This window comes from Mustela nivalis, assembly GCF_964662115.1.
Source record: "Mustela nivalis genome assembly, chromosome: 11".
Classification (NCBI taxonomy): Eukaryota; Metazoa; Chordata; class Mammalia; order Carnivora; family Mustelidae; genus Mustela; species Mustela nivalis.
The window spans coordinates 64,260,439-64,286,416 of record NC_139030.1 but is presented as its reverse complement, the minus strand read 5'-3'; the positions used below and the strand labels follow the sequence as shown (position 1 = coordinate 64,286,416).

The 25,978-nt window shown below is 33.8% G+C and overlaps 1 protein-coding gene across 23 annotated transcripts in view; it reads right to left on the bottom strand.

Moving 5' to 3' along the window:
- PRPF40A (pre-mRNA processing factor 40 homolog A) overlaps positions 1 to 25,978 on the bottom strand; it is a gene marked incomplete at its 5' end in the record, with an annotated part of 57,436 nt that overhangs the window by 25,024 nt on the left and 6,434 nt on the right. For 16 of the 23 annotated variants that reach the window (XM_082689899.1, XM_082689902.1, XM_082689919.1 and 13 more), the window contains 4 exons: positions 678 to 788; positions 13,147 to 13,163; positions 15,423 to 15,453; positions 16,786 to 16,866. In XM_082689899.1, coding sequence (XP_082546025.1) covers positions 678 to 788; positions 13,147 to 13,163; positions 15,423 to 15,453; positions 16,786 to 16,866 — 240 coding nt within the window. Of the gene's footprint in view, positions 1 to 677; positions 789 to 13,146; positions 13,164 to 15,401; positions 15,454 to 16,785; positions 16,867 to 25,978 lie in introns of all 23 variants that reach the window. The other 7 variants (XM_082689906.1, XM_082689900.1, XM_082689903.1 and 4 more) reach the window with 2 other exon arrangements.

Sequence of the window (25,978 nt, the reverse complement as noted above, 5' to 3'; positions counted from 1 at the left end):
CCATTTACAAAAGTGTTTATTCAATTTACTCCTTCAATCTAATTTCCACACTATATATCATGAATGATAAAATTCAAAAAGAAATACACATACTTTGCAGGGGTTTTTTTCCACATAGACACTTCCCACTCTAAAAGAAGGATACTTATATTTTTAATTTAATTCCTTCTCCATTACCTCAAACTCACTGGAAAATTTTTAAAAATCCACTGGAAGACATTTTCAATCACCTAGGTTTGCTTAAAGGGAAAAGTTTAAAATGTGAATACAGGGATGCCTGGGTGGCTCCAATGGTTAAGCATCTCTCTTTGGCTCAGGTCATCATCCCAGAAGCCTGGGATCGAGTCCCCAGTCAGGTTCCTTGATCAGCGGGGAGCCTGCTTCTCCCTATACCTGCTGCTTCCCCTGCTTGTGTAGCCCTCCTTCTCTGACAAATAAAATATTTAAATAAATAATAAAATGTGAATTTAAAGAATAGAGGGCAGAGAGAGAGTCCTTTTGCTCTTCCAATTTATTTTTAATTTGATGCAACCCGGTAAGGTTTACTGAGCAGGGGCAAAAATCAATAAACAAAATTGGTCTGTCCTTCTAACAGTCAAATATTCATAAACTCCTAAGGAAAAAAAAATGACTCAATCTATTTGACAATCCCTAATTTTAAAGCCTCAAATTTTTACCTCAGCAGGTGTTTTCAGATCATCCGGTTTCTCCCAAGTAGACTGTTTTGTTTCAGTATTGTAGTAGTAAGTCCTTCCATCAGGTGACTTATGCTCAGTCCACATTGATTTCTAAAGAAAAAAAAATTTAAAAAAATTCAAATTATTTAATAGCGTTATGACAGTGAGTATCAGTTTTCATTAGTTTCATTAACAATATACAAAGAAATTAGAAGTATAAAAACGGGCATACTTTTCACAGTTTAAGTCATTTAGAATAATTTACCAGTGTAAGCAGTAGGGACAAAACTGAAAAAATAGACTATTTTAAAAGTATTTCAAAAGTGACATGGACGTATTGATGTTTTAGAACATCTCTATATTTTACAAAGTATCTCAGAAGTATAAAGATAGGAATGTTTCTGCTAAAAATGGTAATTTTGTAACTACTGCACAAAGATAATCTATATGCAACACAGATTATTTTAGCTCTGCCTTATAGCTAAAATATATGAAGTAGATGCTAATGTTATATTAGGTGGATTGATCATGAGCTCAATAACTTGAATATTTACATCAAGTTGGACAAAGCTCCAGACTGACATGCCATAAAGATGCAGCTATCGAACTAGAAAGGACGAATTTTGGATGATAGAATTTAATAATGAAGGTGAAATTTAACAGTGATAAAATGTGAATCTAAACGCCTCAACACAAAATGGGTGAGAAAGTTTTATGTGACACTAGTTTGATACAGAATATAAGCCCACTCTTGGACCCAGAAGAACTACTAAGAACCTACTAAAAGTTGTTAGTAAAATCTCAGGCATCAATAAAGATGATGCCTCAAATAAATGCTGGTTTGGAGTTACAAGGTTCCCATACATATACACATAAAATAATAATAAAAGGGGTAAGAAGAAACTTTGAGAGGTGACAGGTGTCTGTGGTCTTGGTAGTGACTATTTTCAGGTATGCATTTATTCATCAAATCATCTGGTTGTACACATTGAATATATACAGTTTCATATGTCAATCATACCTTAATAAAGAGTTTTTTTAAAAAGTTCATTTTTACAAGGAATCATAAATGAATTAATTACTGAATGAGATCAAAGGTATTAATATTAAGTTCAGTTCCAGGTACCAGATTATTTAGATAGTAACAAAGTATGCTTGAAAGAGGGTTAGAGAAGATGTATATATCACATTTCTTCAAATCTATGACAAAACATTATACATATCTCTAAGGATGAAAAAGTAAAATCATCTTCGAACTATTACATACTTTTTAATACTCAGATTTTACGATACACTTCTTAAAGACATATATGTCTTAGACACTGATTTTTATCACAATTCAGTTTTTTTGATAAGGCCAAAGGCAAATAAAATAGTTAAGCTATTCCTTAAACTTCACACTAAGACCATTTTTTATATGAGAGCTGCCAACATCCATTATATTCCACACATCATCATCCCCTTTGCTATCAAAAATATTGGTAATGCAGCATTTATTAAAACAAAAACAAAAAACTAAAAATCACCAGCGCTTGTCCTTAACTATCTTCTAACCTTACTTAAAGATGACCTTCTTTTTCTTCCTCATCAACTTTATTGAGAAATAGCACATACCTACTTTTGATTTCTGGTTTGGGAATATGACTCAACACACATCATTTAATTGCTTTTTCTACCCTCTCACCATAGTCATTTTATCCCTAAGCTAACATGCTATGCCGTTACTTCAAGAACTTTCTTTCAAACCACTGGAATTCATTCTTCTGATGTTGGCACTTTTTGTTGTTCAGTCATATACAACTAAGTCATAATTGCTGCCTGGAGAATGGAGATCGTAAGACACAATGGATTATAGGATGAATCTCAATTTCAGACACATTCAATAGTCAAACTAAATATGCTAAGTGATATAAGGAAATGTGGTTCTGCAAAACGTGGGGATGGAAAACAAGAAAAGGTGATTTAAGGACACAAATTAATGTAATTTTCACACAAGTAGATGAGGGAAGTTTTTGTAAAACTTCCATGAAGAAAACTGGAGTTATTGTGAAGAAGGAATTATAAACAGCCATTTGAATTCAAAGAAAAAAGCTGATAAAATTTGAGCTTTCTGATAACAAAACATTTGTCTCCTCTTATACAGATTGATTAAGTTATCGACGTGACTATTTACAAAATGGACTCCGCATAGTATAGCAGGATAATTAAAATAGTTCAAAAGGTATGTTAAATTCTTTAACTTATTCTAACACTGTGTGCAGGATAGGACAACTACAATCTCTCTGGAGCAAACATTATAGTAACTGCTGGAAAATCTTTAGCTTGCTGTTACTTTAAAATCTAACCAAAAGGTGATGTGATTTAGAGATGTATGGAAGCTTCAACTGTATGAGTATTGCTTTATTTGACAAAGTAAATCCTGCTAAGGAAGACAGAGGTTTCTATTTCTTTCATATATATATATATAGAATATATATATATATATAAAATTTTAAAAGGTATCAGTAGCATCTCAGAACTGCACTAAAGAGAAAATCTGCTAAGTTCCAAAATTATATTTAAACTTCCCAAGTAACATCTGCTAAAGAGCACTCAGAAAAGAGGAAGATCACCAGAAACAAACTCATGAAAAGATGTAAAAAGGGACAAAGGACACTTGGACCAAATAATAGGGATAAAGAGGAGAAATGTGCAAACCAGTAAAATAAACAGTAAGAAATTTAGTATTCACTAGTTATTATTTTATTTAAGCCTTACAGCTATACGACAAAGCAGTATGAACAGTATCCCCATTTTTCAAATAAGAAAACCAAGGTTTAGGAGGGTTAGTAAACTGTTCAGAGTGATCCAGGAAGTAAAAAAAAGCTAGAAATAATTCAAATTTTCTTCTACAGACCATATTTTACCCACACAAATGTTGTGTCAAAGATACTATATTCAGGACAGTCTAGATGTCAATAAGGACAGATAAATTTCTGATCTACCAATGAGTGGTAAGCACTGTTAATTGCTTTATATCAATTCCCAAATTAATTGTTAACAACCCTGCCAAGGTAGATACTATTTATTATCTCTCCTTTATAAGAAGAGGAAACAGAACACAAGAAAGTACAGGAACATGCCCAAGGTAACACAGCTGTCTAGTGAGTTCATTACTACATTGTCTTGCAGTACCCACTAAGTTCCTCTTAAAGAGCAAGGCTTCAACACTTGGCATTAAGAGAAACAGAAACATTTCAAAAAGGAATATAAATTCTGTACTAATGCCTTAACTAATATAACAAATCTACTTATAGAAGTCAACTCTGAAGAAAATTATTTATCTGATAAGTTTTTGCACCTTCTCCTTATATATATCTAATCTGCAATTTAAAATAAAACTGTACCTTGCTTCTGGCCAAAACTAGTAACTAATATTTTACAAGAAAAACTTATAAACAAATGAACCTTAAATGCTGAATATAAGATGAAGAATGCCATGAAATATCAACAGATATATGAATAAACTAGCAACTGTAAAGTTGTCTTCATAGGCTAAAACATATGACTTAGGCAAATAGTTACATTAAGTACGGAGTACAGCACAGTCTAATCGAAAAACTTATTTTCCTAAAAATTACTCTTTTTTAGTAACAGACCTTTCTGTGCAATAAACAAACGCTGCCTATAAAATATTTAGACTGTCCTTGCTTAATCAGAGAAAACCTAACAAAGACTTAGATGTGTATTCTGAATGGATCAAAACCAGGATGTTATTTTTAACCATAGGAGATTTGCTTTGAGGACTTTTAGGAACAATTAAGATGATCCCTGCACTGGAATTTTAGTATTACTTTGCACTTTTGTCACAGATGATAGCCTTCCCCAAATTATTTTATTACTTTGACAGTTACTGTATTAAGAAAAAACTGTCAACACAAATGGCAGTCCCGGGGAATCAACCAAAAGTCAGCATTTTCACAAATGATAAACTAGAAGCATAAATTTGCAAAGTAAGGCATTAAAAAACTATCATCCTTAATATACAAAAATCTATTACAATCAATAAGATAATCTAATGGAAAAATAAACATGACCATTAATATAACTCAATACAGATAACATAATTAGATATTCAACTTCATTAGTAAATCAAGGAAGCATACATTAAATGAAAACTTTTTATTCTTCCTGTAAGTGACAGCTGAAAACTTAGTATAGATGTTAAAAGGGTGTGAAGAAAAGTACCCTGTCATGCTAGTGTTGGGAATGGAATTAGAACTGGTTTGCTGGCAAGTTACTGGTTCTCATCAAAACTGAAAATATAAACAAAAGAAAAAGAAAAGAAATACAAACAACCTCCTGATGCTGATATTTCACTCCACAGAATCTCGCCTACATAGTTACAAAGATGTATAAGAATGTTCTCTACAGGATTACTTTAATGAGGAAAAATTGGTGATAATTCAACATCCACCCATAGGAAAATCATTCAATTAGGGTCCATTCATACTGTAGATTTATTGTATGGAGATCTGTTTTTTAATATAATAGAAAGTGTCTAAGACACAGTTTTAAATATAGAGTGAGACATTGTGATAAAGTACCAAAATACACACAGAAAATATTTAAAAGGAAAAAAATGCATATACATAATTATCAAGAGCTGATATACTTTCAGAGATCAAAAAGCTCGTCAACAACTGGGTAGTGAATAAATTCACTACTCAAACTATATAAACACATGTACATCAGATAAATATTTATACATACATGAGCATTTCTGTAGTAAAGTGTAAGTTCAACTGAATGAAACAAAAAAAACCATGATTAAATGTAAACACTAAACAGGCAGAAAAATCCTCTCAACTACTATAAACAAGGAGAATTAAGAAAAAGTCCAAATGTAAATTAGCATTAAAGAAGAACATAATCATGATCAGAAGATTTGCAACCAATTCCCAAAATCTAGAGAAAATAATTTCCTAAGACTATTATAATTTACCCTAGAAGTAACATATCATACATGAATATTCCAACTACTGTAGAAGCATCTGAAAGATACCCAACCAGATAATTTCACAGAACACCACATAAGCTTTAAAGAACACAGAATTATTACGTCCTTGTTTCAGGTCACAGGAAAAGATGAAAAGCTCTTTATTAATAATAAAACTCAAAAGAAAAGGTATCAAAAAAGAAAAGCAGGTAATGCTACTTATAAATATAAATCTTAAAAATTTAAATATAACATTAGCCAAGAAAATCCTGCACTGTATACACTCTGACCAAGTAGAACTGATTGTAGCAGTGCCAGGGTAGGTTAATACTGGGAAATCTATAAGAAAGTTATTATTTCCATTAACAAACTGGAAAAAAAAAATCATAGGAGCACACCAATTTACTTGGTATGATCAAATCACATCCTGAAAATTATAATGGTTTGGAAGTATTAAAAAAATAAAAACAAAAATCCTAGAAACAACAATAAATGATAAAGGACAACTTACTGAAAACTAGTAAATATTATTCTAAAGCCACTTGCATTAAAATCATGACCAAAAGGGGAGTGTACAATCACTGTATTTCAACAAATACCTAACAATAATGAAATGAAGTAACTGGTATATTTGGGAAAGAGAAATTCTCTTATCTTTAATTGGAAAAAAAAAAGTATAATATACCTGGCTCTAAGATAAATACACAAAAATCTTTGAATTGACAATAACTCATTTGCAATAAAAATATGAAAAAGTCCTATTCAAAATATATTAAGTTTTCAGAAGGTAAAATAAACTAGAATGAAAACGAGGTACTTATATACAGTAAGATAGTTAAGAAGATCAGTAGTTGCTTGGGGCAAGGGGTGGAGGTAGGAGAGAGAGAGAACAGGTGGAGCACAGAGATTTTCAGGGTAGTGAAACTATTCTGTACACACGATCATGATGACATGTCATTAACATTTGTTAAAACTCAAAGAATAGGTAACACCAGAATGAACTCTAATGTAAACTGGACTGTGGGTAATAATGATGTGTCAGTGTAGGATCACTGATTTTAATAAACATTAACATCCTACACCCTAGTCGATGATATTGATAGTATGGGAGGCTGTGGGGGGTGGATATTAAGGAACTCTACTTGGTGTTCAATTGTGCTACTAACCTAAAATTGCTCTAAAGAAAGTAAATTAAAAAAAAAAAACCCACTCTAGAAACCAAGAAAACCATACTACCCAATATGCTTTCAATAAAGAAATCAAATGAGAGGAGAAGAAAAAATATTGGGAAATGAGTTAAAAGAAAATCCTCTATGTCAAAACTTAAGCAACATAGTTAACTTAGTACAAAAAAAGGTCTAACAACCAAGAGCTAATAAGCACTCAAGAAGCTAGAAAAAAGGCAGCTGAGTAACCAAGTAGGAAATAAAGACAACAGCAGAAATAAACTGAATGGTCACCCCCTCCCAAAAAAAAAATAAATAAATAATGGCAATGACAGAATTCTAACTCCATGCTAAACAATTATTAAACCTCAACAAAACAGATAGATATATAGAAAAGCATAAATAAGAAATTAAAAACCAGAATAGTGCAATAATCACTAAAGAAACTCAAATAGTTATCTAAAACCTCTATACTCAAAAAGCACTAGGTCCAGACAATTTTTAGTTGTGTTCTCTCAAACTGTTAAGAAGTTAAGTTTTGCGTCAGGGTACCTGGGTGGCTCAGTCGGGTTAAGCCTTCAGTTCAGGTCATGATCCCAGGATCCTGGGATCGAGCCCCACACTGGGCTCCCTGCTCAGTGGAGAGCCTGCTTCTCCTCTCCCTGCTGCTCCCCTACTTGTGCTATCTCTTTGTCAAATAAATAAATAAAATCTTAAGGAAAAAAAAAAGGAAACAAGTTTTGCATCATTTATGTAAATTGTTCTAAGGACCAGAAAGAGAAAGGTTATTATCTAGACACAATAATAACCTAAATTAGCAAACTGAATTCCAAAGGAATTAAAAACACATGTGTGCACTACATATACACTCTTAACACACTTAATGAAGAACTACAGTTCACCTTAGTAATGCAAAGATGAGATAACAGAAAATTTATCTGTGTACTAGCACATTAATAGACTACAGAAGAAATACCATATGACCATCTCAGTGGATAAGAAAAAAAGCACTGAAGAATTTTAAAATTAAGTTAGTGGAGCACGTGGGTGTTCAGTCAGTTGAGCATCTGACCCTTTATTCAGCTCAGATCATGATCTCAGGGTCCTGAGATGGAGCCCTGTGTCAGGCTCCAGCCTGCTTAAGATTTTCTCCCCTCCCATTCCTCTGCTCCCCACCCCCCCAGGCACCCCACCCAGCCCTGGCTTGCACGCTTGTGTGCTTTCTCTCTAAAAATAAAGTTCATAATGACCTCTCTCAGCAAATAAGGAAAAGAAAAGTCAATTTGTAAGAGTTGTTTATCAAAAAAGTATAGTAAACATCATCTTAAGTGGAAAATTCAATACATAATCCCTTTAAGAGAGGAAAAAAGGTAACAAAATCAGTTTATCATCACCGCTATTGCTCACCATAGTGCTAGAGGTTTTGTCTGACACAGTAAAAGTTAAAGGATTAGATAAGAAGATTAGAAAAAAAGACGAAACTCAAATTTAAGCTCTCCTACAAGACAGACACAAAAGAACTGACTACCACGTTCACTGACATGACTTAATATTATAAATACGCCTTCACAATCTATAAATTCAAGGCAACTCCAATGAAGATACCAAAAATATCTTGGACACCTGAAACTGAGTAAAAATTTTTAAAAGCTACCGTGCAGGTAAACAAAGAGACTGATAAAAATACTCAAATCATTAAAAGGGAAAACAGGTAAGCTACAGAGTAAGATAATGCTATTTATAGAAAAAACATTTATATATATAAAAAACCTGAAGACTTCACCAAAAAACCCATTAGAAATAAATTCAATATGATACAAAAATCTGTTTCATTTATCAAAATGAACAATCAGAAAGAAAAACTAAAGCAAAAAAAAAAAATATCCATATACAATTGAACCAAAAATAAAATACTCAGAGAAAAAAGTAACCAAAGGGGAAAGATCTGCACAAGTGGAAACTAGGACACTGATTAAATAAACAAACATAAATAAATGGAAAGACATTCCATGCTCATGGATTAAAAAAAATTAGTATTGTTCAAATGTCCATACTACCAAATCCATGAAACCCTATCAAAATTTCAAAGGCACTTTTCAAAGAAACAGAACATACAATCCTAAAATTTGGATGGAATCACATAAAGACTGAATAGGCAAAGGAATGTGAAGAACAAAGCTGGGGGTGCCATGCTCCCTGCTTTCAAATTATATTAACAGGGTACTAAAATTAAAATAGTATAGTCCTGGCATAAACATAGACATATAGATCAATACGACATAAGCAAGATCTAAGAAATAAACTCATGCATAAATGATTGATGAATTTATGACAAAGGAGGCAGGAATATATAAGAAAGGGCAGCCACATGAAAAAGAATGAAATTAGACTACTATTTTCCATCATGCACAAAAATTAGCCCAAAATGGATTTAAGCTTGAATGTAAGACTTGAAACCATAAAACTAGAAAAAAAGATAGGCAGTAAAACCTCCTTGACCATCAATCTTGGCAGTGATTTACTGGATTTGATTCCAAAAGCAAAGAACAAGAGAGAAATAAACAAGTGGACTACATCAAATTAAAACCTCCTGGCACAACAAAGGAAATCATCAACAAAATGAAAAAAGTAACCTATTGAATGGGAGAAAAATACCTGCAACTCGTGTATGTAAGGATTAATATCCAAAATATATAATAAGCTCATACAACTCCACAGCAAAAACCCCCAAACAATCTGATTAAAAAATGGGCAGAGGATCTGAAGAGACATTTTTCCAGAGAACACATGGAGGTGGACCAACAGACATAAAGAGAAGATGGTCAACATCATTACTAGGGAAATGCAAATCAAAACCACAATGTGATACCACCTTATATTTGTTAGAATGCCTATTATCAAAAACAGGTAATAAGTGTCAGTGAGGGTGTAGCTGAAAAGGAAACCTTCATGCACTGTTGGTGCGAATGTAACTAGTGTAGCCTCTATGGAAAACAGTATGAAGGCTTCTCAAAAAATTAAAAATCGAACTACCATACAATTTAGCAATTCTGCTTCTGGGCATTTATTCAAAGAAAATGAAAATGGTAACTCAAAAAGATAGATGTACCCACAGGTTCATAGCAGCCTTATTTACAATAGCCAAGATACAGAAATAACCTAGGTGTCCTTGGATGGATGAATGGATAAAGATATAGAATATATACACACACAAACGGGCACACGCACAAAGAGGAGAACTATTCAGCTATAACAAGAATGAAATCTTGACATCTGCAACAACGCAGTTGGACCTTGAAGGTATTACGCTAAGTGAAATAAGTCAAATGGAGAAAAACAAGTACCCTATGATCTCATTTACATGTAGAATCTAAAAAACATATAAAATCCAAACTCAGATATAGAGAACAGATTGCAGGTGGGGGTTCGAAATGGGTAAAGAAGGTCAACGGGTACAAATTTCCAATTATAAAATAAGTAAGACATGGAGATGTAATGTACAGCATGGTGACTACAGTTAACACTGTGTGGCATATTTCAAAAGTTGTTATGAGAGTAAATCTTAAAAGTCCTCATCACAAGAGAAAAAGATCTGTAACTATGTATACAGAAAAATGTTAACTAAATTTAGTATGAACATTTTACAATGTATACAAATACCAAATAAGTTTGTACAATCTAAAATGTTATGCCAATTATAACTCAACAAAAAAATAAACATGAAATATGTGAAGAAAAAAAGAAAAGAAAAACAAAAATATCTACACAAAAAATTTCATAAGCTTTTCCCAATATATGCATGTCTTAGGGCATATATTCAAGTAAGCACCCATTAGGGAGGGTGCTGTAGGGATAGGAGTGAAGATGAAAAAGTGAAAAAAATACGAGGAATCTTCCAAGGATGAGTGACAATGACCGTAATCGGAGGAGTTTAGGTAACTCAAATTTGTGTACCTTAAATTTTTTTTTTTTTTAAGATGTTATTTATTTACTTGAGAGAGACTCTGTCTGAGATCATGACCTGAGCTGAAATCCAGAGCCAGGTGTCTAACCAACTGAGCCACCCAGAAGCCCCACCTTACTAAATATTAAAGCTGTTTTAATGGAGGAAAAAAAAAAAAAAAAGGTGTAATACTGGGTGAAAAATTAACAGATATGGACCAACAGAAAAGAAAACCCAGAAGGAGATGCCAGAGTACGTGTGAATTTAACTTATGACAAAAAAGATATTTCGGGGTGCCTGGGTGGCTCAGTCTACCTTCAGCTCAGGTCATGATCCCAGGGGTCCTGGGATCAAGCCCCACTCAGTATGAAGTCTGCTTATCCCTCTCCTCTGCCCCCCATCCCCTCCTCGCCAACCCTGGCCCATTCATAAGCTTGTGCTCTCTCCCTCTCTCAAATAAAAAGTTAGGGAGAAATTTTATTTTCTTCTTTTTAACTATGCCTGCTCCTTAATCCCCCAAGCAAGCCTACATTATTAAAAACAAAAACAAAAACAAAAACAAAACAAAACAAAACAAAAACCATAAAGCTATCACTGGTGAAAAATACAAACAGGCACTTTTAATGGAAGAAATATCACATGGATATTTTATAATCATTCAACTTTAAAAAAAAAGAAAAAGATTTTTATCTATTTATTTGAGAGAGAAAGAGAGAGCCTGCATGCCAGCAGAGGTAGGCACTGAGATGGAGAGAATCTCAAGCAGACTCCATGCCAAGCTCAGAGCCCAACTCAGGGTTGGATCTCATGACCCAAGTGGAAGTCAGACACTCAACTGACTGAGCCATGAGGTGCCCCTCTAACCATTCAACTTTTAAAGCAGAAGATACAAGAAACTTTAAAACATTTAAATACAGTTCACAATTAAGCCTTTCCCCTCATATTTATAATCAATTAACAGCTTTTTGCATTTCCTTAACCATAATATGGGGATAACAGCTATCTCTCAGCATTATTTTGATTAAGTGAGATTATACACACAAACTCTTCTTTCCGGGGTGCCTCGGTGGTTCAGTTGGTTAAGCAACAGACTTAACTTTGGCTCTGGTTGTGACCTCAGAGTTCTGAGACTGAGCCCTGCACTGCCTGTGTGCTGTGCATGGAGCCTGCTTAAAATTCTCACTTTGTCTTCTTACTCCCCACCCCCCAAACCAGAAACAAACAAATGAGCAAACAAAAAACCCTTTTCTTGGGGCACCTGGGTGGCTCAGTGGGTTAAAGCCTCTGCCTTTGGCTCAGGTCATAATCTGAGGGTCCTAGGATCAAGCCCTGCTTCGGGCTCTCTGCTGGATGGGGAGCCTGCTTCCCTTCCTCTCTCTCTGCCTGCCTCTCTCCCTACTTGTGACCTCTGTCTGTCAAATAAATAAATAAATAAAATCTTTAAAAAACAACAACAACAACAACAACAACAACAACAAAACTCTCTTCTTCCCACTGATCTTTAAGGAATTAAAACACAAAAAATCAAAGAAAACCTTGAGGTCAATGGGCATGGCTATTATCAATAAACAAAAAATAGGCATCTTTAAGTGAGGCTTTCAGACATGTATTATTTTCCCAAACATAATAAAAATCTGTAACAAAACACCATGTACAGAAACATTAGCAAAAATAACTATTATCCTAAAAAAATCAAGTATGGAGAAAAAGAAATGCAGCATTGCAGTATCATTCTCTCCTTTTCTTAGGAGCAAAACAAAACAAAACAAAAACAAAAACAAAAAGCCAACAAAGAAACCCCCCGTCAAAAAACACAAACCAAATGAAACTGAACAAAAAAACCACCAACACCAAAAAACCCAAGAACAAAAAAACCAGCAATTTTGAATAACGTATTTGTTTTTCTGACACCAATAGGGAAGGTACAAACAAGTATTTTAAAATGTGTATTAGAAAGTTTACACAGTGGGTTTACAGTAATAAACAAGGGTACAGAGATTTTTGTATATGCGTACCTTCTAATGTAAACCATATGTAAAAACTATCAGGTTAATTAACTATCAGGTTAAAAACTTCTAATGTAAACCATATGTAAAAACTATCAGGTTAATTAATATACCTATAAGCTGTTTCCCTTCTAATTGTACTGGGAGGGGAGAAATTCAAATCTTTCTAAATTCTGATGTATATCTGATTTCTTTTTCTCTCATTAAGTCCCATGAAAATTAAATTAAGATAAATCATTCAAAGAATTTTCAACCTTTAGCATAGAAAAGAAAGGAAAAAGATTCAAGTTAGCAGATAATCTTTAAAACAGAAATAAGGATCAATGTCGTAGGTTAAAGAGTTATAATGAAATAACTATGTTCCAGAGGTACTTACTGCACCAGATGCTGTACCTAAAAAAAAAAAAGGGAACAGTATTTACAACGTGATAAACCATGGTCTTCTTGAGTGAACATTTAAAAAATATTTATTCATACTATTTTTTCCTCCTTATCCTGTCACACTAAATATCCTAAGACTGCCCCATATGATTTATGTGCATGCTCTCTTTTTTACAAAATAAACATATATGGTGGAAAGCATTTTCAGAATTAAGTGGTACTTTTAACTTTTAAACTGCAAACTCACTTAGATCCCGTTGGAAAAGTCATAATCTTTGACATTTGTTTCTCTTCTTGCTATTATAGGTGTCTATCTTGACTAATTCCTTTCTCCACTACACTACTCAAATAAAAAAATGCCAGACTTTAGATCTATGGCACCTTCAAGTATATAAATTCCACACTTGTGGTGTAAAATACAATATCCATTAGCTACCACACTTCCCTGTTTAAAGTTTTTAATTGAGATTAAATAAAATTTAAAAATTCAGTTCCTCTTTGTACAAGCCAATTTCAATTACTCAGTACTCATATGCACCTAACGACTATTGCATTGGACAGTACAGATTACAGAACATTTCCTTCATTGCACAAAAGTCCATTAGATGGTATGGTCCTAGACTATTATCAATACCCCTCTAGACAGAAGGGGAATTGCCTATTAGTCACCAAGTTCAAATGAGTAAGTTTAACTTTAGAAACTAGTAATCTAAAACAATGTGTGAAAAAGAAAAAAAGAGCTATATGTAAAAAAGGAATAAAACAATAAAACACACAGAACAAAATCAAAAGAAGGTACCATGGACATCACTGGTAGAACCAAAGCATTTTAAAAGTAATTAAGAAGAAATTTTATGAGTCTGTTTCTGACTCAGGATGCAGGAAACAAAATGTTCGTTACCAAAGAGGGGAGGGCAAGAGATAAACTTCTGGATATAAAGTAAGTCAAGGCAATGTAGTGTACAGCATAAGAAATACAGTCAATAATATTGTAATAACTTTGGAAGGTGATGGGTAGGTAACTAGACTTACTGTGGGGATCATTTTGTAATGTACAAAATTATCAAATCACAATGTTGTACACTAACAAGTTAACAAGATACTACTGTATGTCAATTATACTTCAATTAAAAAAAAAAGAAATTTTAAGATAATTTTCCAGGATTATTTAGGGTAATAGTAATCAGCTCTAGATAGCTAATAAACAAAATATTATACTAGATATTTCAGAACATCATTTAACTTAAATAAAGAAATTTGTGAACTATCTTAAGGAGATCCATTATGCCCCATATAAACCTGTTGGAAAATGGTGCATTTTAAATGTTTCAAACCATGTTTAAAACAAAAAACGTTTTAGAGGTACCTGGGTGGCTTAGTCAGTTAAGTAACTCACTCTTGATCTCAGAGTCATGAGACTCTTCCTCCTTCGGAGGACCCTACTGTAGGTGTGGAGCCTGCTTGAGACTCTCTCCTGCTCCCTCACCCTCTGGCCCTCTTCCCCCCACAAAAACCAAAAAACCAAAAAACATTTTGGCATAATCATGGAAAAAAGCTCAGCATCTGGAATACCAATTCATCTGGAACATTATTTACTTACAAATAATTGAGGCACTACTAATATATATAAAAGGTACACCAGCCAAACAGTGATTAATAACTGGCTGATTTAAAAAAATTATCAGCAGGCTAACAAACTCCAATGGCTACAGGACCAAGCAGGTAACAGAAAAGACTATGAAGTAGTCCAGAAGGCAAATGAGAGTACATGCTCCATGTCCAAAATAAGGAGTTACTACCCCATTCCACAATGTCTGGCTGAATACAAACCGGGACTCAATCACAACTTTTCATTTAAATATTCTCTGACTACCTACTGTGTTAGTAAGTACCACTGTAAACAATGAGCATTGCGATAATCCACTTTTTCAAGATAAATTCAAACTTGGTGTAAAAAGATAAAGCTAATTGTTGAATATGGCCCAAGACTTTAAATGACTAATTATAAAATTTAAAAACATTGTATGGGCTAAATAAAGTATAACTATAGACCAAATCTGGTCCCAGAACTCCTGATCTAAAATTATGGTAATTTCTTATGGATTCAATTATAAATACTATCCCTATTTCCTACTGCTTAAAACAACAACAAAATGAAAAAAAAAGTCAGGAGCTAATCATAAAACCCAAGTGACACTGCTTTTATTCCTTATTATGATAGCTATTGTCCAAATGAAGTCTAATATTTACTACCATAAATGGTGTACATACCTGCTGCTACATCCATATTATTTACTCCTGGCTGTAAGAAAAAAATTAAATTAGTAGTATTCACCTCGTTTAAGCTATATTTTGCAAAAGCTTTTCATAAACCACAATCAGAGTCCCCTTTATGTGTAATTCTCAAGCCACTGACTCAAAGATTCTCACTAAGTTTCAGTGGTTTTAGTTCCTTGACTTTGCTATAAATTTTAAAAATATCATTAACCTGGAGCTAAACACTTATAATCTAAGTGGTTTATTCATATGATCACCAGTTACATATAGATTGACAACCACTTATCCACAATCTGATACAGAAAAAGCTCTAAGAACCAAGTTTTTTCAACTTTCACACCAACATTTTAGTGGCAAAATCTGCTCTGAATGACATAAGCTCTTTATTTATCCCACCCAAGAGAATACCTATCAGTTTGGCTATAGAAATATTGTGCTTAAAATTATATAAGGCATTGTATAAGAAATTTTTATATAATATATAGAATTTACAAAGTATTATTTTACAATAATAAAATATTTTAAAATATATATTTGACCTAAGGATTTTGGGTGAGATACTGCAAACTTACCACCCCAGTGGAGTCTGTTCATTACAACCACTAGGTTATCAGGTAATAAGTAAGTTATGGTAATATGAGTATCATGATGATTTACAGATTTGCTATACAATCCAGTAAGGGTGATAAGGCTATCAAGGATTTTATAAGTCATGTGCCCTCATTCAAGTCTCATGAAATGTAAACTCAGAATAAAATCTTCTGATTTCTAAATCTAGGATCTATTACTAAACCATAATACAACAATTTTTAATTAACAGTCAGCAAAGCAAAAGTCTATTCTTTAAGAACAGAATGCTACCAGACCAATAAAATGCTTCTGGATGATGAATTATACTTCTTAGTATTCTACTCTTTTTTTTTTTTTTAAGATTTTATTTATTTATTTGACAGACAGAAATCACAAGTAGGCAGAGAGGCAGGCAGAGGGAGAGGAAGGGAAGCAGGCTCCCTGCTGAGCAGAGAGCCAGATGCGGGGCTTAATCCCAGGACCCTAGGATCATGACCTGAGTCCAAGGCAGAGGCTTTAACCCACTGAGCCACCCAGGCACCCCTCTACTCTTATTTAATGTTTAGAATTAATTTAACAATTAAGAACGTCTGTATAAATACAGGAAAAAATGTGAATGCCTATCATTCAAGAACCGAAAAGCCCATTCTAATTCTCACCTTGCATTACAGTTCTCAAGACACACTTAAAAAGCTAACCTGACTGCCTACAAAATACATATATACTATGTTATTTCATATGTAAAAGTAGTCAAAACATCAGAAAATAATTATTTTTACTAGATTACCGGTAAGGCAGGCTGCATGGAAGCCTGAGACATATGAGACATCATCATTCCAGGCATGACTGAAGACATCATTCCTGGCATCTAGAATAAAAGTAAAGAAAAGGTTAATATATAAAACCAAAGCATTTAATAGAACCTTATTAATCTATCTGGTTATCAAAACTAATATGTACAACTCAAGATTTAAACCCAGTGAACACTGTATGAATAGTATGCTTAGTAAGTGCTTGTTGAATGAATGAAGTATTTTATCAATGAGCTAGTATTTGTCATAATTTATATGTAAGTTAAAATTACTTCTAACAAACGTAAAAGTTCAAGTAAACTTTTTGTTTTTGTTATTTCCAAGTGCTTTTGAGAATATTAATTTCCTTTTAATTTTAACTCATCACTCGTGTTTTTCTCCCTTCTTTTGAGCAAGACAAAACTTTCTGTATTTCTCACCTTTGACTGTTAATATCTGTACTAAAAAATTTTACAGCAATCTGGCTCTTTAAAAAATTCAAGATCAAGGTGCTTAAAATTTGATGGTTACAAAAAATATGTAAAAACAAACTTCAGACATAGATCTTCTGTCTTCTCTTGAAAAACTTAATAAAGCAAACATGAGTATCTGAAGAAAGAAGGTATTAGTTTTGGAGGTTAATCTAGTCTACCAATGACTGCCATCCAAATCTATGAATGAAACTTCACCACTAAGTATAAATAAAAATTAATTCAAAGGATTTTGACCCACTACTCATCCATATTTGTATAATTCCACATTATAATTTTGATTCTAGTATGAGCAAATCTAAGAAAAACATGGATGGAATAAAAATTGTATACAATAATCATAAGTACCGGGACAAAGTAACTGGGTATTCAACAGTTTCAAATTAAATGAAACTTGGAGAAACAGAAACAAACAAGTATATTGGTCAAGAGAACATATAAAGCCTACTAAACGTAGATGAGAACAGTTGCACGCTGAATTTTGTTATTTGGGAAAGTCGACTCACAAAGCAAAACCAGGCTTCCCTCTTCATTAAAATGAAGCAGCACTGTATTAGTGGGTTAAAAAACAAAGGTTTTTTGTTCCTTTAAATATTCAATAAATTGCTTAAGCATCATGAAACAAGAACCTGACAGAAAACATGTTATTACTACTTGGAATACATGATGAAACAGCAGTTAAAAAAAAAAAGGTACTGGGACACCTGGGTGGCTCAGTTGGTTAAGCTGTTGCCTTCGGCTCAGGTCATGATCCCAGCGCCCTGGGATCGAGTCCCACATTGGGCTCCTTGCTCAGCAGGAGCCTGCTTCTCTGTCTGCCTCTGCCTGCCACTCTGTCTGCTTGTGCTGACAAATAAATAAATAAATAAATTTTTTGAGCCACTCTGACAAATAAATAAATACAATCTTAAAAAAAAAAGGTACAGAATTTGAAAACAGAAGCACAAGCCTCCAACACCCTGACTAAAAGAATTAATGAAGTAATTTATGCATTAAGGGAAAAAAACATAGCAATCAAATGAGAACTAGACACATTCCCTCTTCTCTCTACTCTGAAAAAATATATCCTCACAACTGATTTTACTTTAGGCTAATAGCAAAGTAGGTGTGAATTCTCAAGGTACTAAGCAACTGATTATGGGGGGAAGCACGGTAAGCAACAGTGGGGAAACAGCCTGGTATTTAAAATGGCCTATAAAACCCAAAAACTAGAATTCTAAATGAAATTGAAAAACTGAACTTTGAAAACTCGGGAAAAAAGTATTTTCTTATAAGAACTAAAGATATTAATAAAAGTAGGATAAAATCTCCAACACACAACAGAACATTTCAATATGGTAGCAGTATTAAGGAATGTAATTTTGAATTGAAATACTCTGACTTCATAAGACAGTGACCAAATCCCATTTAAAAAACAAGGGACAAAACCCCCTACAATTAATAAGAATTGACTAGAAAAGGCAAGTGACAATATTTGAAAATCATTAAAGATCAGAGTTTGACAGAATTCTCTCAATTGTTGTTTTTCCCCACTTCAAATTTTAAAACATCTCGAAAACTTGCTCTTAGCGTAAAACTCGTGGCTGGTTACAGAATGAGATTTAGTGTTTCACGTTCCTTCCCTCCCGCCCCCCCAAAACTAACTGTTTCTTCACTTTCTAATTGCTATCAGGGTTATAGTTCCCTTTTAACTAAATAAGATCACCTAAGCCTGTTACAACTAGATTTTCTTTACATATTTCAAATAGAAAGATGATGAACAATCAATGTTGATTTTGTAGCAACAAATACAAGCAGAGGAGACTGAATTGCTCTGGGACAAACTCACCAAATCCCAGCTCTGAGGGAGTCCTGTCAGCCCTTTTCTTTATGCAGTCTGAGAACTGACCCCAAAGGGACACTTGTCAAGGCTGAGGAGTGTCCAAATACCAGGGCAATGAAACACTGTAGCAAATAGTCTTCCCCAGAGGTAAAGCCTGAGTCTGGGTCTTGGCAATTTCAATTCCCCAAATTCTGAGGTTGGCACTCTGAGCCACAACTCTATTTCAAAATAGGGTTTTTACATTTGTGGAACTTACGTGAATGAGATTTAGTGTTAAATAAAAATCTAAATTCTCCCTCAATATCTCTGTAAATTGAGGGGCATTAACTAGTTGGGCTTGTTCAACTGGACAAACACTGGAAAGATGTACAACTGATTATCTAAAAGTAAGCAGACTAATAAAATTTAAAACGAAAACTATGATACTAGTATGAAACTGTAAGCCAGAGCGATTCCATCCAGTTAGCTAGTTCAAATAGCTACTATGGGGTGAACTGTAATTCAACTGGCCACCTGTGTGTGGCCAGGCTTAATCAACCACATGGCCTTTGCTCTATAAAAGTTAGTCAGCAAGGCAGGGAGGGGTCGCCTTCTCTATAAGAGGCAACCCCGACTGGTCGGTTTGATTCTCAATGCTTGGCACGAAATAAAGCTTTGCTTGAACTTTGCTTTGTATCAGTCTCGTTCTTTTGACCATGGACCCAACAGAAAGCAAAGAAAAAAATAAATACAGAAAATGTTACATTCTTATGAGAAGTTATTACAAAAATCAGACAAATTAAGAGCTCTTCCAGAGGCCTGACCATCACAAAAACCTGTTTCTCAAAGCCTGAAGGATACACTTTGTGGTAATGTTATTAGGATACATATAACACGTGATATAGGATACACTTTGTGGTAATGTTATTAGGATACATATAACCCATCTGAATTCTTTCAGAGGACTTCGAGTTGATTTAGGCCAGTTACTTGACTGCACCATCAATACGAAACCACTAAAATTTTCCAAGGTATCCATTATTATTTTGTTTCTATACCAAAATGATCCAGGCTGCAAGCTTCTAAGATCTGTGGTTCAAATCCTCAGAAGTGACTTTCCCTTCCCTTAGCCCAATAATCAAGTTGAGACATTCAAGTTATTTTGTTGTCCCTTTTTGCATGGAAGGTTTACTTCTTGCTTCACATGAAGGGAACAGCCCCTTGGTCTCCCAGCTTTATCTGCAGAGTATTTTAGACTTCTCCTTAGGTTAGTTCTTTTTTCTCTCTAAGGGCACATAACATAACAGTGTCTTACATTCACAGCATCTTAAGTTCAATGAAAATGGGATGTTAAAAGGAAGAAAGGAAGGAAGGAATTCTTAAACAGCTGTTACAATGATGACACTATAAATTCCAGAAGCAGATCATTCTTAAAGCTACAAAGCGGTGGTTCATATAAGCTTAATGAGAGGTACACTATAAAATCACAGACATGTAGAGCTTCACAAATTTTCCATTTAAGCTCCTTTGGCAAATCATAATATTAAGTGTTACAATTACAAACTTTTAGTAGTTAGGAAACAGGAGAAAATGGGAAGGGTAAAACACATACATGAGACATAAGCTAAATTGTCTAAAATATTAAATATTTCAATTTTATGGACACTTTGAAGTTTTTAAAACCAAAAAATAATTCAGATACACTATTTGGTACACTTTATTCATAAATTGCCAACCATTTCTCTATGTATACTATATAAATTTTTCTACGTTTATTTCTATTCTTTTAAATGATAAAATGTAAACCAATTACTAAGATGTCTTCAGAAGGAATACCAATATGAAGAAAATAAAAAACAAGCAGAAACTAGGGAGCACTGCAATCTGCTCATTCTTAGCATCGCAGTTTTGGAAAGTTCCTAATGTTAGGTAAAACAAGTCTGCTTCATTTTTCACTAGATCTTTTTAAAACTAAAGATAATAAAGTGATTAAAAGCAATGCGGTCAATGCTACAACACATTACATCATACAAAACGGAAAACTAGCACAATCGTTTCATGGTATCAAAACAAAAGTGAAGATTGTCACACATGGGCACTTCAGAAGTTCTTCTCTTCATAATTATTTTCTGAAGCTTTTCCTGCTGGAAAGAAATCACACAACCCAAGGATCTTTAGCTAAATACAAACTTCTAAATTTCACTGATTTTTAAAAACCATTCTTTCTGCAAACCTAAAGTGTCAAATCACCTGGGAAGTTTGATTCTTGCCTTTTTACTTGGTTCCTCTTAAGTCAAATTCCACAAGTAAGTACACAGAGGATATTAAGTCTAGTATCTAAAAACCACTTTCACACCACTCACTTACCTTATGAATGAATGCAAAAAAAAAAAAATTAATCACTGAACAACTGTAAAAACTACATCTCTGAATGTAACTAGATATTCATTCAATTAGAAATAGACATCAATACTCCTGTTTAAAGCATATCCTTAATAACCCAAAATAAGTAATTACATTTTGGGACTATCATTTAACCTTACTTCCTCATCATTACAATTATATAGAAGTTCAAGATATTTATCATTTTCTGTATAACATTTAGATAAACAAATAGCAGACATTTGCATACTGTTCCACATGAAACACAACCTTACCATTTAATAAGTTAATTGCCAGTATTCTAAAATACTTCGTTTGCTAAATACTCTCAACCTGGATGAAATGAAGTACATACTCTTCCTTCAGATTCTAAGGAGGTTAGCTTAATGATATAATCTCATACTGCTATATAGGGAAGCAGTCCAGTATAGCTATTATGCATACTCTAGAGAGAGACTATCAAAATTCCTATCCTAGCTTGGTCAATCAGCAGCTGCATGATCTTAGGCTAACTTACTTAACCTATCTGGGCCTCAATTTTCTCAACTGTAACACGGGGAAAAGTACCACTCACCTGTTAACATTGCTGTAGGGATCAAATGGGGCAATGCGCAGAAAACGCACAGAACAGTGCTCAATAAATGACAGCGCTTTTATTACCAATACTCTCCCTCAACTCAGATAATAAAGTTTCTCTTCATTGTCCCTTCTCTCATTTATTCCCTATCTAATAGATCTGCACTTAGGTTCTTTAAGAGCATCTAATAAATAATGCAAAACCATTATCTTCAGTAGGAATCAACCCATGTAATAAGGCAATCCCATTTTTAGCATCATATTTAATGCTAGCTCTGCAATGTCACTGGATAATTCACTTAATTCCCTGGGCCTTACTATTCCCACCTATGAATCAAACATTCATCCTCTAGCCACCCCTTTTTTAAGTGTCAGGAGGATCATATTCTTTAAGGTATATCCGTCTGTCTCTCAAACTTATACACAAAGACAGTGATAGAATTATAATTCCTTTTAAAACAGATTAGGTAGCACAACTCTATTCCCTGAAACTTAAAAAAAAAGGGGGGGGGGCAAGTAAATAGTTTAAATTATTAATGATACTTAGCCCACTGCCTCTTACCAAACTCCAAACTTCTTAATGAGGTCAAAGAAAATATAAAGAGAAAACTGCACATGGATAAAATGACAAAAACTTAAAAAGAACTGAATAAAAATAAACAATGATTTTAATTTTTAAAAAACTCTAAACATAGCAAGGATACCCACAAACTGTGATGTTTCAAGTCATACAGGATTAGAGTTTATTTTTTATTTTTTTAAAGATTTTATTTATTTATTTGACAGAGAGAGATCACAAGTAGGCAGAGAGGCAGGCAGAGAGAGAGAGGAGGAAGCAGGCTCCCCACTGAGCAGAGAGCCCGATGCGGGACTCGATCCCAGAACCCTGAGATCATGACCTGAGCCGAAGGCAGAGGCTTTAACCCACTGAGCCACCCAGGCGCCCCAGGATTAGACTTTAAAACTTCCTCTAAAAAGTCACCTAAGCCTTCTTCTGAACACAAGCCATCTAGGATAAAAGTTTGGAGGAACATGACTATTACTATCTCCTACTCCAAGTTCTTTCAACTAAATTCAGTTTTAGATCTAGCTAAATCATTATATACTGTTTACACGAAAGTTTACTTTTTAGTTTCTTCTCAATTGTGGGCACCTTTGAAATAAGGAGCGTTCTCATTTACATACATATCTCTAATGCAGAGGATAGGTATATGTACATAGCAGAAACTCAAATGCTTGTAAGTAGACAACTTTATGTAGACAGTTCTTATTTATGTACAAAGAGAAATATCTTCTATTATATTTAATATACGCTAATACATAATGACCTTAAATTACTGAAAAATAACCTTTCAGAGAAGTAAACATTTTCTTTTATCACATGGCCAAAAAAACTATACTAAACCCCATGTTTTTGAACAGAAACTTAATGCTCGTTCATTAATCAAAATGTAATTTAAAAATCTTAACCCAAAGAGAAGATCAGGCTCCACTGAGTAAAATTATGTTTGTATTATAGTGAGAACTTTGTTTTTTTAAGTCTAAGAGAAGTAAATTTTAAGGAAAAAAAAAATCAAAGCTGAAGAAAAAACAAATTATATTTCAACTCAGAACAGTCTCACTTGCTGACATGTTTAGTCCTTCAAAAGACATAGCTACCAGCATCACTCAGATTTGGAAAAGATTCAGATTTCCACTTTGAGTGCACTGTACCAAGTAAAAAAGAAGCAATTAGAAGCAGATTTTCTTTAAAGCCCATTAGGCAAAAAACTAATTATCTTTAGTACTACCACTAACTACAATTAACTTTTCATTAATAAGCAAAAGAAATGTATGATTACTTGACCAGAGAAAGAGAAGAAATATAAAAGATTCATCTCCACATAACTTCCAAATGTCTACAAATATCATGACTGCCAAATCAGCCATTAGAAGATGAGAAAATAAAGTTCAGCCCAGCCATGTGAGGGAATACCTGTTAAGTTTTTCAGTGCAGTATATATATATATATTATGTATCTTAACACCACAGCCAACAGACTTAAATGCCTATTGACTAATAGTGGTATGGAGAAAGGAGTAAGAATGAAAGACTAACAACTTTTATACCTAAGAGCAATCTACTCTTTCTTACTTAAAAAACCTTCACGACTTAGCCTTATCATTTCTCTAGTTAAAAACAAACATCCTGGGGCACCTGGGTGGCTCAGGTCATGATCTCAGGGTCCTGGGATCCAGCCCCACCTCAGGCTCTCTGCTCAGCAGGGAGCCTGCTCCTCCCCCCCCCCACCTACTTGTGATCTCTGTCTGTCAAATAAATAAAAATCTTAAAAAAAGGAAAAAAACATCCTAGTACAGAGCTATGGGATACCACAGGTAGCTTAGGTAGCTTTATTAGCTACTGATACACAATCTTACGATGATTTTAAGTCACATCATAAGTATTTCTAAAACACCCAATTAAAAATCAACCTGTTAACCTGTTGAGATTTGTTCTCTTTCCTTTTTAATCCTGTTACTTACTGAATACATCTGTTGTACTCTATGGAGTACTTCATTGTATCTGTTAATACTTATTTTCCTGTTCCCTTTTTCCTCCTAAGGACCAGACTAAATGGAAAAACAGCTTCAATACAGCATTTCTCCCAAAATGCTAATTCCATGCAACCGTTAATTCCATGCAATGTGCTAAACAAAGCAAAATAAACACATAACAGGGAGGTAAGGGAGCCTAGGGAAGTGGGAAAGGGAAGATGGTTAAAAAACAAACAAACCAAGTAACAATGAGAAAAACAGTTTTAAAAGGCTTCTGTGAGACTTCTCAGCATTCTTGGAAAATACTGTGCCCTGTGAATCTCAAAGGAGGAGAGGAGTACAGCTTATTCTTCCGCACTTACACTGTCTTCTTAAATCTATCCAAATACTCTCCATACTCAGAAACGCTACTCTAGCTAAAGTTTCTTAATAGATGAGTTCATATTTAACTGTAATGCTATCTAAAGAAATCATTAGTAAATCTATCAAAATCGAACTACATACACAGCTTAGAAGTTATACAAGCATATTAGATCTGGGTCAATCTATTTTTTAATAAGTACTTGCCTGGATAATGTAAATGCATACAGAAAGTTACTGAGATTCAATAATTATGAACAAATAACCTAAGGGGGTAAAAGCCTTTTTGTTACTTACCAATGTCCAATTCAACAACAAGGATTCTGTAAATACCCAAAATAATGCTACTTCAAAAGCAACAGGAACAAATCAATTGGTCAAATCAGTCAGTCTAAGATACACCAATAGTATGGATTTCTGGAAGGCCTATATGCCAAATCGTCATTTACCCGTGAAGGTATGGAAAACTTTTTGTGGTAAAATTTAAAAAGACCATTACTAAAGTCAGACAGATAGAAATACATTTGGCTATAATTTAAAATAAATGGAAACAGGTATTTTTGCTTTATCCACCAAAAATTATTACATTTTATCTTTCATTTTTACCAAATTAAAAAAACAACTATAGAGAGGCAAACACTAAAAATAAGAACTAAGTTGTAGCACTGTAAAGTCACAAGTAACCAATGAAAATAGTCACATGTAACATCTACTATCTCCATGGCCTATACTGTAGGAAAGACTATGTTTTTGTTTCATTCATTCAACAAGTATTTTACCGAGCACCCATGCTGTGCCAAGACTGTGCTCAGCACCTGTGGACTTCTTATAAAGTACAAAACACAGGACCTGCCCTCTAAGAGCTTACAGTCTATTATATGCTAGAAAGACACAGCAAATAAACCCTAAAACAAAACAAAACTAAATCCCAAAATAAGTGAAACAGAGTTACAGGTAAATTTCATAGGATTTTTTTAATTTGAAAGGGAGGTGTATGTTGGGCAAAAAAGTATGCTGATCTTCAGGAGAAGGAAGAACTTGAAAT